The sequence below is a fragment of the Tachypleus tridentatus genome, chromosome 13, assembly GCF_004210375.1.
Source record: "Tachypleus tridentatus isolate NWPU-2018 chromosome 13, ASM421037v1, whole genome shotgun sequence".
NCBI lineage: Eukaryota > Metazoa > Arthropoda > Merostomata > Xiphosura > Limulidae > Tachypleus > Tachypleus tridentatus.
The window spans coordinates 93872301-93884896 of NC_134837.1; the positions used below are offsets into that span (position 1 = coordinate 93872301).

Genomic DNA, 12596 nt, shown 5'->3' on the forward strand with positions numbered 1-12596 from the left:
AATTTTTTATAATTAAAAATAATGGTTTATCTAGTTTTAGTGGTCTGGTGAAAATTTTTAGGAAGAAACACTCATGGAATAGTATTAATCATACTGTCAACTGTTACAGATTTCATACTATGTTGTGTATAAAAGTATATTTTCAAGTATTACAGTTTCAATAAGAAAAGTAACTGAATCCTAAATTGTAATAACTGAAGATGTAGACCATATCACAAAAGGCAATTCAAAAGTTTCTTTAAAATATCTAAAACAAGTTGTAAATAAGATTAATCTCATGAGAGAAAAACAAATTAGTTGAATGTTGAATCTAACTGATTAATAATGGAGAGTTACAATAATGGTATACATTGAAACAAAAACTGCATTTGCAGCTGATGATATGTATCAAAAGTACCTTGCAAAAAAATAAAGATAAAGCAATCTTTTAAACCAACTGTATTTTATTTTCCATTCCTAAACTTTAATACCAGCATAACAAGACATTACTCACTTAATTGCTAAAAATGTGAGGTATAATGTAGTATTTTTCAAATTTCATAGCCTCAAACTTAAATGTCTAAAATGTGAAATGAATGGTTCAGGATAAAGCAAAAAAGAATTAAAAAACTTATAATATTAACCACAGTTAAAATTTTAAAGAGAATGCAAGTAAATCACAATTGCATTTATTTCAAAGATGGATAAGCATTTTTTTGTTCTACAAGTACACTTACCATAATTTTGATAATTTAAGAACCACCAAATGATGAAAATTTAAGTTGCTTTTTTAATATCAAAATTAATCACTATAAAATAAAAAAATTTAAAGACATGGAAAATTACCATAATTTGTATTGTTTTTTTTAAGTTTTCTTTTTCATAATATATATAATTAATAAAAACATTGTAAAAAGTTATTATTACTTACATATCTTTCAGGGTGCAGTTTAATTAGAAATTTTTTACGCTTGAAACTTAACTTCCGAATTTTGGCCCAAGAAAAAGTGTTGATCTTTGTCATATTCTGGAAGACTAAAATTCCCATGTGTGCAACTGCTAAATTTATAGGAACTCCTTCCTGATCCTAATATACAAAACATAAATGTTTGCTTACTTTTATAGTTTACATTCGCAAATAAAAAATCAAATTATAAACTGATTTATGTCAGTAATAGAGGTTACGATCTCTGAAAACATTTTAAAAGGTCAAATAATAATTTTTTTTAAATTTTAGGACATAAATTAAACAGTCATTTTCATATAATAAAAATACCTTCATACATATACAGTTACAACAGAAAGTGTAATTATAATAATAATAATAATACATTCTTCAAAACTTTAAACAAACTTAAATTATTTATTTCACCTTAGCTGGAGTCATTTTAATTCCATAAAGCTCACACTTTCGACTAGTCTCTAAAAGATTAAGATCAGCTTCAGAAGGAGTCTGTCCTCTACAAAAGAAAATACATTTCAATATTAAAAATATACTTCATGATAAAAATTGATGGTTAACTATTTACTTTAAATATTACTTAACTTTGTCAAACACAAAAACATTCTGCTTTCAATAAAACTAAACCTATCTGTTAGCTTAATTTTAAATCTTTAGTATACAAATACTAATGTACATAATGTTTATGCTATTTTCTTGAGAGTCTCTAAAGGGTAATGTGTAGTTCATAGTTCAACCACATACAATTATGTGCAATTAAAACTGACTAAATTTACCCATAACACACAACATTTTTTGTCTTTTTGAGTATTATTACAAAGATGAAATTTAAAAATTAAAAATTGATGTTTTATTGTACATTTACTAAAAATGAGCTAAAAGACCATTTCTACCTATAATGGCACATCTATTAATATAAAATGAGTTATGATTTAAGAATTTCAAGATTTACCTCATAATATACTAAAATGTTTATCCTTTTTATTAATATTCTCATTCTACGCTTGTTAAAGAAATCTTGTTATTACTTAAATTGGGTAACTTTTTGTTTCTTAAAGGTCTGCATGTATGCAACATACAAGACAAAAATTTTACACTACTGAAAAGCAGTAACTGATATAACTGATATATATGGTAGGGTAGAGTGGTTACATTTTTAATCAAAAACAAGATAAATGAAAAGGTCTTATGCTGAATATTTGTGGAACATTTTACAATTAACCAAGGTGTTTACCAGATTTACAAAAACAAAAATGAAAGAAAAACAGCCATAACTTTAAGATCACAACCAAGATTATATTTCCTACACTTTTATGTATAATGGATGAAGTTTGACCAGAAAAATATTAATTTTGTTTACACACATTTTCTGTTGATTCAAATATCAGATTCCCATTTAAATACACTCAAGATAGAGTAGATATAAAATTTCAATACCATCCTAAAAATAAAGATTAATTTAAACATTTCAATTTTAATTTGAAAAGATAAAAGAATAATATTTTAACTTGTAAAGCATTTTCTACTATTAATATTTTATATATATATATATATATATCAATAGACTTACACAACAATAGAAAGAAGAGTTTAAGAAAAATAACGATAATATAGAGGATGGATCATTGGAAGAATAAAACATAAATATACTGTACTTACATATGATTTTTATGATTTTCCATGATCTTCTTTTCAAAACCAAAATCCTGATGACGTACAAACCTGAATGATGATAGATACGTGTGATCTGGATAATCTTCAGGATCAAAGTCACCACATTCAGCTAAACATCAAAAGTAAATCAAATAACACCAATTTTAGGAATTGTTTTATACTTTTTATCTCTCAAAATCTGTTAGATTAAATTTCCATATTGACTTTTTTAAATCAAAGTCAAACAAAAACTGTTGTTTTGTGGTCAGCACTTAATTAATGAATTGAGAGGTTTCAGTAGCTAAAAACATAACTTATTTTCTTTTGATTGATATAATTTTCTTAATAGTTTGATTAATGTGTGCCTGATAATATAACAAACTCCTACATAATACAAATCACAAAATTATTACATATATCACTACAGGAATTCCAAATGATTAATTTTTCAATAATGAAGGATTGAGTTTTCATTCCAACCTTTTAGACTTCAACATTTATTTTTCTGATATTTCTGTTTGCCAAATTTCAAAATATAAATTTTGTAATTTCTTAAATTCATACATGTGTGTGTGTGTGTCTGAAGTCTAATCAAAATATCAGGTTTTCACATTTATTGCACCTGAAAAACATTAAAAAACAAACTTAAATATTTATGGATAACTTTTTTCATCTTATTTTGCTCACAAGGGAAATTTATTTCTTTGAATGAACAAAATAATTGCCACAATATTTGATATTTACAAAGTTACCTAGTCTTTTTCTTATAAAGTATAAACAGTATTCTGGAATATACATGCTCATTCAATAAGAATAATAGCAATCAAGTAGTATACACAAAAGAAAAAGTAATAAAATTTCTTAAATAATACAATATCTGTATAGATAATTTTTATGCATTTCAAAACTCCTCTCAGTTATACATGTAGAAAACATGTGCATAAATTACAGAACTAGATAAAGTAAACATTAAGATAAAATTGTACAAATCACAAAGTTTGGACATAAGACTTAACATTATCAACTGCTAGATTGCCCAAAACAAGTTAAAACATGATTCAAACATGCAATTCCAAACTAGCAAGTATTTGAGTAAAGAAGTAAAATAAAAGTGATTTTTCATTAAATCACCTGTATCATGTATTTGTTCTGCATTTCGTCATGTTTCTGTTGTATTATATCATAACAACAACAAAAGCACTAATAAAATGTACTTTTTATTAAAAACAAAAAGCAAATAGCAAATTTATTTGATTAATGTATTTATAACTAGCACATCAATTGTTCAGTAACTCATTTGGAAACATAGACACCTACTAAATTACAGTGAGTTATAGGCCTGCAAAAACAGTACTGATAATAATAGTAATAATTAACTAATTATAGTTGAATGCTAATCAAAATAGCATGCCAATAACATTTTCTTTGTAAGAAAATAGTTCACAGACTATTGCTTAAAGAAATATATTAAAAATGTTTAGTATATTTTATTATTTGTTTTTTACCCATAATTTATATCAGATCATAAAATCACAATCTCCTAATAGTAAACAGACAGAACTACTGTAAAATATACTGAACTATTTTTCAACTGACTGATTAAATTGGTAATAGTTTGGGACTACTACTCTGAAACAGGATTTCATTTGTTCCAGTCAAAGTTCATTCTGTGTACAGGTTTATTACAAAACTTGCTCACACAAACAAGAGTGAAAAGGGATAAAAGTTTTTGAATCAAGGTCATCTCCATGGTTCTTTGAGTAACTGCAAACACACTACTTTGTTTTATACATAATTGATCATAGAGTGTTTTTATAATGTTATTAGGCAAGATATAAAGTACAATATAAAATAAAATATTATTTCATGTTTTTATTTTGATACTTGTAGATTTTAATATTATATTTGAATTTAATATTTTATTTAATGTTAAAGAAGTCCAAGATTTGGTAGTGGATGCTATTGGCTAGTTGCCTCTTCTCTGGTCAACTCTTACAAATAAGGAACAGAGAAATTGGACTTAAGACTGTAAAATTATGTGGCAGACCCTATAATCACTAAAAAATACCAGACCAAAGCTGAACAAGCTTGAATTAATAAAAATAATAATAATGAAAAATTATAAAAACAATATTTTAATTACTTAGACAGTTGGAATATTCAAAGATAATAATTATCAGAACCCCTAATTTTGTTTGATAAGTTAATTATTTTCAAGAATAATGACATCAATGAATGACTAACTTGATCAAATTTAATTTCATCTAAAATAATAATGAGAAATCATAATAAGAATATTCCAGTTACTTTAATTTATAGATTAACCATATTGTGAACCTCGTCCTATGCTGCACATGTCACAAGGTTTTAGTAAGTTAAATTCAAAATTTATTAACCTACTTTATATTTATGTTATTCCAATTAGTGTAACATAAAATATTAACTAATAATCCAAATTTTAGTATACAAGTTTTAAGTTCTTAATTTTATATGGCAATATTTTAAAAAATCTTGAGTTGTGTGATACATTTTTTTTATGCATCTTCTATCAACCACCCTTCCAATAAGTACAAATGTAAATTGCTTACTATAAAATTGTCATTGCTCAGACAAACCATAATTTTTACAGCCTTCAATTTTGTTTGGTTACAGAGCTGTCAAACAAAATGAGAACCCTCCTGCCACACCAACCTGTCGCATCCTCTCTTTCAGGATTTGTTAATAGTTGTCTCTTATATGTAATTTTATATCTATAATGAAGAGAAAGCCAATTTTTAGCTATTAAATGGCATATTGTATAATATCACTTCCAGACAGAGAATTGTTAATTTCACTGTTAGTACAAGCTTTGTTCCCAAGGAAAAGATAACTACTTGCTTGATTGAACTTGTAATGGCTTCAGCCACTTAGTTTGAAAGTCAGAAAAATTTTGAGAGGGTATTTTTGTCTTCTTTTTTGCATATTAGTAGTCTATGTTCTCTAATGCATTATCTAATTAAATAAAAATAACTTAGAATATATTAGTACAAAAAAGTGAAGTATCACCAACAATCAACAGCAATAAAAAAGATGATTTGGGCAAGTACTTCATTTAATTTTTTTCATGTTTATTCTTTATTCATTATTATAAAAATAACTAAAATGTAAAAATACAGATCTCTTCAGGTTAATTAAGGTTAGATTAGGTAAAATAAATACTGTTAATATAATAAAAATGTTTCATGAAGCATACATGTGAATAACTCATGGTTAACATAATTCAATAGCATAATGTGACCACCACATTCCCAAAGTTATAAATAAATTTTAATGGCACAAATAGAAGTAAGACATAGATCAAAGAGCAATAAAACAATAAAATTTAATTATAAACAGATATATATTGTTATAAATTTAAAACTACTTATGATCAGTAAATATAGTTTCATGTTACAATTTGAGTCATTCTAGAAAGAAAAAAAAGAGTTAATTAGATTTACTTCAATTTTTATAGTTTTGGAGTTGGTCAAATTAATCAACATTGTATAGTGTTAGGGTAGAGAAAATATAAACTTCAGTGAAAAATAACATTTGAAATGCATTTAAGAGGCTTTAGAAAACATAAAAATCAAATGTAAGATTTGTGAGATGAAGAAAGGTACTTTTAATCTTAACATGAAAATCACTTTGCACATAACAAATACTCAATATAGTCTTGGACAAGTCTTAGTAGAAATAATTAAAAATGTGTACAAAATACTTATAATGTGTAATAAAAGTCTGCCAAATTTTGTGGAGATACACAATGTATTAAAAGATAGAGTATTAAAATTATATACAAGTAAAAATGGTTTCATGACTGGTCCCTGGGACAGACCCCACACAGAGAGTTAAGCAAACAAAGTAATAATAGGAAAAACTTGTATCATTTACTTCACATTAATCAATCTAATGATAATCTTAATTAGTCAATTATTTGAAGTGCCATTAATCAGGTCCTAGCTGCACAAAAAATCCACTACCATATTTACATCATGAAATGTACCTCCATATGCCATAACTTGCATAAACTGTGTAAGGATATTAGTCACTCATACAAGTAGTAGTAGACACTACATGAACTGGTATGTTTAAAGTTTGACAAAAAGCAAGAAATTAAACAAAACAAATCTTCTTAAATTGAGAAAGTAAACACACCTTATGTGTTCAGTGCTAAGGAGAGCTTGGTGCAATTCACCAAGGAAACTTGTGAGATTGGTGAAATTTGCTTAAAAGCTAGTAGCATGAAAATTTCTAAGGCAAACCAAAGAAAAAGTCAGATTTCTGTCTGCAAAGATGTGTGTCATCTTAGAATATGGTTTGTTGTACAATGTTTGTACTATTGGTTTTACTAAATATTGTACCTTACATTAAAAGAGTAACAGAAATCACTGAAACATAACAATGGAAGGGCAAACCATACTCTTTAGACAAACTATAACAACAAAAGTTAACACTCTCCTAAACTGAAAATGTATTTCTAATAGATACTTACTTCCACTCACAAAAACTTTCAAGCTTTCTCAACTTATAGTGCCCTCTATTGGTACATAATGTCTCTCACCACTAGCCTTGATACTCTCACTTATTTCTGCATAACAACATGAAAATTATTACACCACCACCTTCCACTAATAGGAGTGCAACACTGTCCCTATCTAACTAGTGCCGTCTAATCTTTCAGCTGTTAACTACTTCGAGATAGTCGGGTCCTGCCATAGCACACCAAAAGTGGAAAGATGGGTAGGAAATGTAAGGGGAGGTAAGAATCTATCAAAAATACATTTTCAGTTTAGGAAAATTTTAACTTTAAATGCAATATCCAACCTCCTCTCGCAAAAAGCTAGAATCCTAAAACATTGAAACAGTAGATGGTCAGTGAGAATATGGTCCTTCTTAAGAAAAACCATGAAGTATGAAAAAGAATTAAAAAATACACACATGGGAAACTGCACCACTTCTGAGCCAAATATACTGTTCTGCTTTTAGAAATATGTTGCCAAAAAGGGAAGAAGCATGGAAGGACCCAAAAATAATCACAGTAATAATGGGGCAACTTGGTGTAGAGTGGTTAGGATGCAATAAACCATAACTATGAGTATGACATCAACAAACACTTGGCAGCATTTGTAGTTAGAGATTAGGACCATGGTAGGAAGATGATTTTCAAGCTTTCAACTCAAAAATGGGTACTGGCAGGGAAGAGGAGCTTCTGACTGCCTCATATCACAAATTAACCTACACCAGATCCACCAGGAAAATACATTGGCAGATGGTAGGAAGGAGGGTGCACCTCTGTGGTCCAAAAGCAATTAATGGTAAGAGAAGGGTATCCAGCCTTACACATGCTGGAATTTGTCTCTCTTCCAGCTACAATGAACACCTGATCCACTGGGAACCAACATCAAGCACACTGCAAGAAGAAGGGTCATTAGTCTTATATCTTCAGTCAAAACCTAGAGGCATTGGGAATTTATCATCCAATTTTACATTACCATCCAGATATGTGCAAAAACTTATGTGACTGATCTAACTTCAACCAACACCTAATCCTCAGGAACTAACATCCAAGGGATGGTAAAAAGGAGGGTGCCTGAGCTGGAGAGACAAACTGCAATATATAGCTATATCCAAATTCCTGGTGGTATCTGAAATTATATATAAAATCTGCTGTAAAATGGGCCTCATGCCATCTACTCCAGCAGAATGTCACTGCTATACTCTAAACTGAATGGTAGCATGCACACTCAGGAAGACAGGTCTCTATGGTCCACCACCCCAGCAGTTAGGAAATGGTAAGTAGCAAGGATTACCATACTTCAGCACAAGGTGGAAGACAGAAAAAAATGCATTGGAAAATCTGGAAAGCCACAGCACTGGAGATAGTGCAATGGGTAATCATAATAGCCTATTTTGAAAAGCAGCCATCATGTTGATAGTAACAATTAACCAATGCCTGGCATTATCTGGGGTTGTACCCCAGAACTTTGGTAGGAAGATTCAACATCACAGTTATCTAGCATGCTATATGATCACTGGTTGTACACTGAATATTTATGATTAAGTATAACTGGCTACACAACACTCACCCCAGAGCAGTATATGTGTCATACATGTAGGTAAACTGCTATGAAGGAAGGAAGAACAGGATGAAAAATAAAGCTACACACAAAATTCCAGCCATTCTGGTGAGAGACTGGACAATGTCACATAGGAAGAAAGAGTGCAAGTATATGCAGATGATGGATGTTAAAGTGTGGCTGATTTAGTTATGTCAAAGATACAAAACAAAAAGGAAGCAATATCCAAAAACCAATACAACAGAGGAAATCACGTGTGAGCCAGGCAATATGACCCAGAAAAAATACAGAACCTCTCAAGCTGTAGAGAATAAGGGGATGATATGCTGGCTACAAGACATTTCACAGCTTCCAACTGAAGTGGAGTTAGTAGAGCTCAACAAAGAAGGAAGTTGAAAAACACCCCAAGATTAACCAAAGAATTGTATGAGAGGAAAACCTGCATGACTTTCCAAGCCAACCCACCATGACAGTGTCTTGAAAAAGAAACTAAAGACTCTTTTTAGAAGGAAGCAAGAAGCAGCCATACATTAATAGAATGATGTTAACAAAAACTCCTGAATTGAATCAGGTGGGCAAAAATATGGGAATCTGAAAATAGGGTAAGGAAACAGGATTACAAAATGAATTGAGTTAGAAGACCAGACTTACTGAAACGAATTTTACAGCCAATGGAGCAATTCCAAACATGGGCATATTGAAGTTGTCTGACATCCACCTACCATAACCCAAGTAGGGTTGTCAGAGTAAGACAAATACAGAAAAAAGGTAATTAAGTTATCAGGGTCCAATACCCACTAAAGGAAAAAAACAATACTAATGCTATGAGTCCAAATAAGGGAAGTTGAAACAATTATCGTCAAAAGTAAAGTTGCCCACAGAATATGGAGATCAAGGCATACTGACCCTCAAACACAAATGCTTCCTCAAATAATTAGCATAAACCCCAATATCTAAGGAAGGAGGAAAACTAACATAATGATTCAAAGGTTTGTCCTCGAGAAGAGCAGGGATGAAACATACAAAATGAAAGATAAGGGCAGAATGTAATTGAATTATCAAATCCAACAAAGGAGAAAAAGGTCTCAGCAAGTCCTCAAAATGACATTCAATGAGAGGCATGGTCAGGAGGAGGGAAAATGTATATAAATCCAAAATTTCCTACCCACTGCAAACCATGATAGGACAATCTTCAGATTATGCTGTTTGTTACATGAAACTGGTCAACTTCTGATGGACCAGAGCCAACACTTCCTGGACCAAAAGTCATGGTTCTGAGAAGATAAATAATTTTGTAACTCTCCACAAAAGAGAACAAAATTGGTAAAGAATAATGTAATTAATGTATAAATTTTAGAAAGTAAACTTTTTTAAATAAGTGAATCAAACCATGAGTGAAAATATTTGTCTAGTCAGTAATACTGCCAATCGAGAAGTGATTAACACCTACAAAATTTGAGAGGGTAATAGTTACACTAGAGGTAGTGCCATATTCCTATTGTGGAGAGTTGCTGCATAATCATTTGCATTTTAGTATGCAGAAATGTGGGAGTATCAAAGCTAGTGGTATGTGAAAATGTGCACTGGTAGAGGGATCTACAAGTAGAGAAAGTTTTTTTGTGAAAGGAGGTAACATTGTATCACAATGGCATTCTGTTATATTACCATACTACCATACTGTAAAACAGCACATAATCTCAGGAATTAAGTTTTTAAAGTTACTAATCAGAAAAATGGATTGAAAAGTATTTTAAATATTACACTGAATATTTATCAATACTTATTGCATATTTGGTCCTTTTTACAGAATTATCACATAAAAAAAGGTACTAAAGTTTTTGCACTTCTTTCAGGGGAAATATAAAAATTATTTTAACGGTTTTTTTGTGCAAATAAGAATTATTTACATGAACATATTTGAAGCTGTTAGAAAACTTACCCTGAACTATGTAAGAAGCTATTAAGGCAGCAGTATTGTCATTACAAACAAGAGTTCCTTGAGCTAGGTCATGTTTTATTTGTAGACTAAACAAATACCTTAGGGAAAAAAAAAAGATAACACCTTTACACTTTTTTAAAAGCTTCTGATATATTTGTAAACTAACAATGTTAAGAAAAAAGTAAAACTGCAAACAGACTATACATTTATTTCATCCATAAAACTTATAAACACACATCTTCATTGTTTCAATTTGTTGAATTTTGATTAAAATAATTCTTTGAATAAGAGTCTTAATCAAAATTGAAAAACAATACAACAAAACTACAAAGTATATTCTATGTACTAACACAGGAAAAGTGAGACACTTAAGAGTTTCACTGATGATTTCTAAAAATAATATAAATGATTAATATAAAACATTTATTGGTGGTGTTAAAGTTCAATACACTTTCACAATTCACTTTCCAATAAATTTATACATATAAACACAAAATATTTATGTAAACAGTAAACACTTATTCCAGACAACAGATTTTCCATAACTCGAGCATATGTGTTCAATACTTTACTACAGCTTACTTACATCTACAATATAAGTACATTGTGCCATTTACAGCACCTTATGATTTCTATATATTATACATGATTAAGTATAAATTATTAAAAAAAAACAGGAAAATATTGATTTAAAGATGTGTTGTTGTTACCTGGTAAATTCTTCTTCCAGTTGAGCAGGATCAGGTGTATAAAACTTCACACAGAAATACATAATGGGATTTACCAAACACAAGCTGTTTTGTTGACATATGGGTTTCTCAAGATCTAACCAATACTGTATGAAAGTGCAGTATCAATAAGCAACATATGTTTCAAACAATACTTTGTGATAACACAATGGCAAGTACAAGTGTATATGGTAAATAAATTTGAAATACCACATTTTGATTACTTTTCACTGTTACCTAGACCAATACCTGCATAAAAATTGCACTAACAAAGTTATTGGTTCCAAGTTTTCAAAGTATTAAATCAAAAATGAAAACCATTTATTGTAATATAACACAACAGATTTATGGTGTTTTAACTAAAACACTTATCTGATCACTTTTGTCACATTGAGATAATGCTAGGTTTGAAAATCCACTCAAAATTTTCCAAGTTCTCATGTTAACCTTAAAGCAACATTAAATATACACATATAGTGCAAATTATCTTCCTATACTGAAATTACAGTTCTGGTAAGTACTTCTCTCCTTTCACATGTATAGCTATTCTCATTAAGTGCTACCTTCTATATACAAAAATGTTTTTGCTCACCACAAGTCTTGAACTCCTGCATATCCACGATCAGTGTGGTTCATTATGTGTCTCGCATGTAAATCATCATGCAACAACTCTCTACCAACAGGAATGCAACACACACTCCTAACATAAGTGGCTCCCTCTAGTCAATTCAACTAACTATCATTTTAAAATTAATCAAAAATGGAGCACTAGTTTCTGAGTGTGGAAAGTGTGAAAGGAGATAAGAAGTTATCAAAAATACATTTTCAGTATGTAAAAATAACTTCCTGTACAATATCTTACTTCCCCTCACACATATAGCTAGAATCCCACATTGAATAGATGGAGGGGACTGTGTGAGGAATATAAAGAAGTAACCTTTGAAAGCATCCATAGAACACTCATTAAGTGTGATCCCCACTGGGAGAGAAACATATGTGGGAAACTGCACCATTTCTGTACCAAGTATACTTTACACCCATAATCATTGATGATGAAAACCCATTTGTAGAAAAAAATATACATGTAAAAATGGCTGGTTTGAGTTGAGAAAATTTTTACATAAAGAAGCGAACAACGTTCAACCTTCTTTGGTCATCGTCAGGTTCACAAAGAAAGAAAGAGGTAACTGACCAAGAGCTGACCACATATTTGAAAAGGGTTGTGTAACTGACCATAG

The 12596-nt window shown here is 29.9% G+C and overlaps 1 protein-coding gene across 4 annotated transcripts in view; it reads right to left on the reverse strand.

Moving 5' to 3' along the window:
• The window catches only part of LOC143237538 (FERM, ARHGEF and pleckstrin domain-containing protein 1-like), a 51643-nt gene that overhangs the window by 17738 nt on the left and 21309 nt on the right, over nt 1–12596 (reverse strand). For all 4 annotated transcript variants that reach the window (XM_076476929.1, XM_076476930.1, XM_076476931.1 and 1 more), the window contains exons 4-8: nt 11341–11465; nt 10631–10728; nt 2600–2723; nt 1352–1439; nt 911–1066 (exon numbers count right to left, since the gene is read on the reverse strand). In XM_076476929.1, coding sequence (XP_076333044.1) covers nt 911–1066; nt 1352–1439; nt 2600–2723; nt 10631–10728; nt 11341–11465 — 591 coding nt within the window. The remainder of the gene's footprint in view (nt 1–910; nt 1067–1351; nt 1440–2599; nt 2724–10630; nt 10729–11340; nt 11466–12596) is intronic.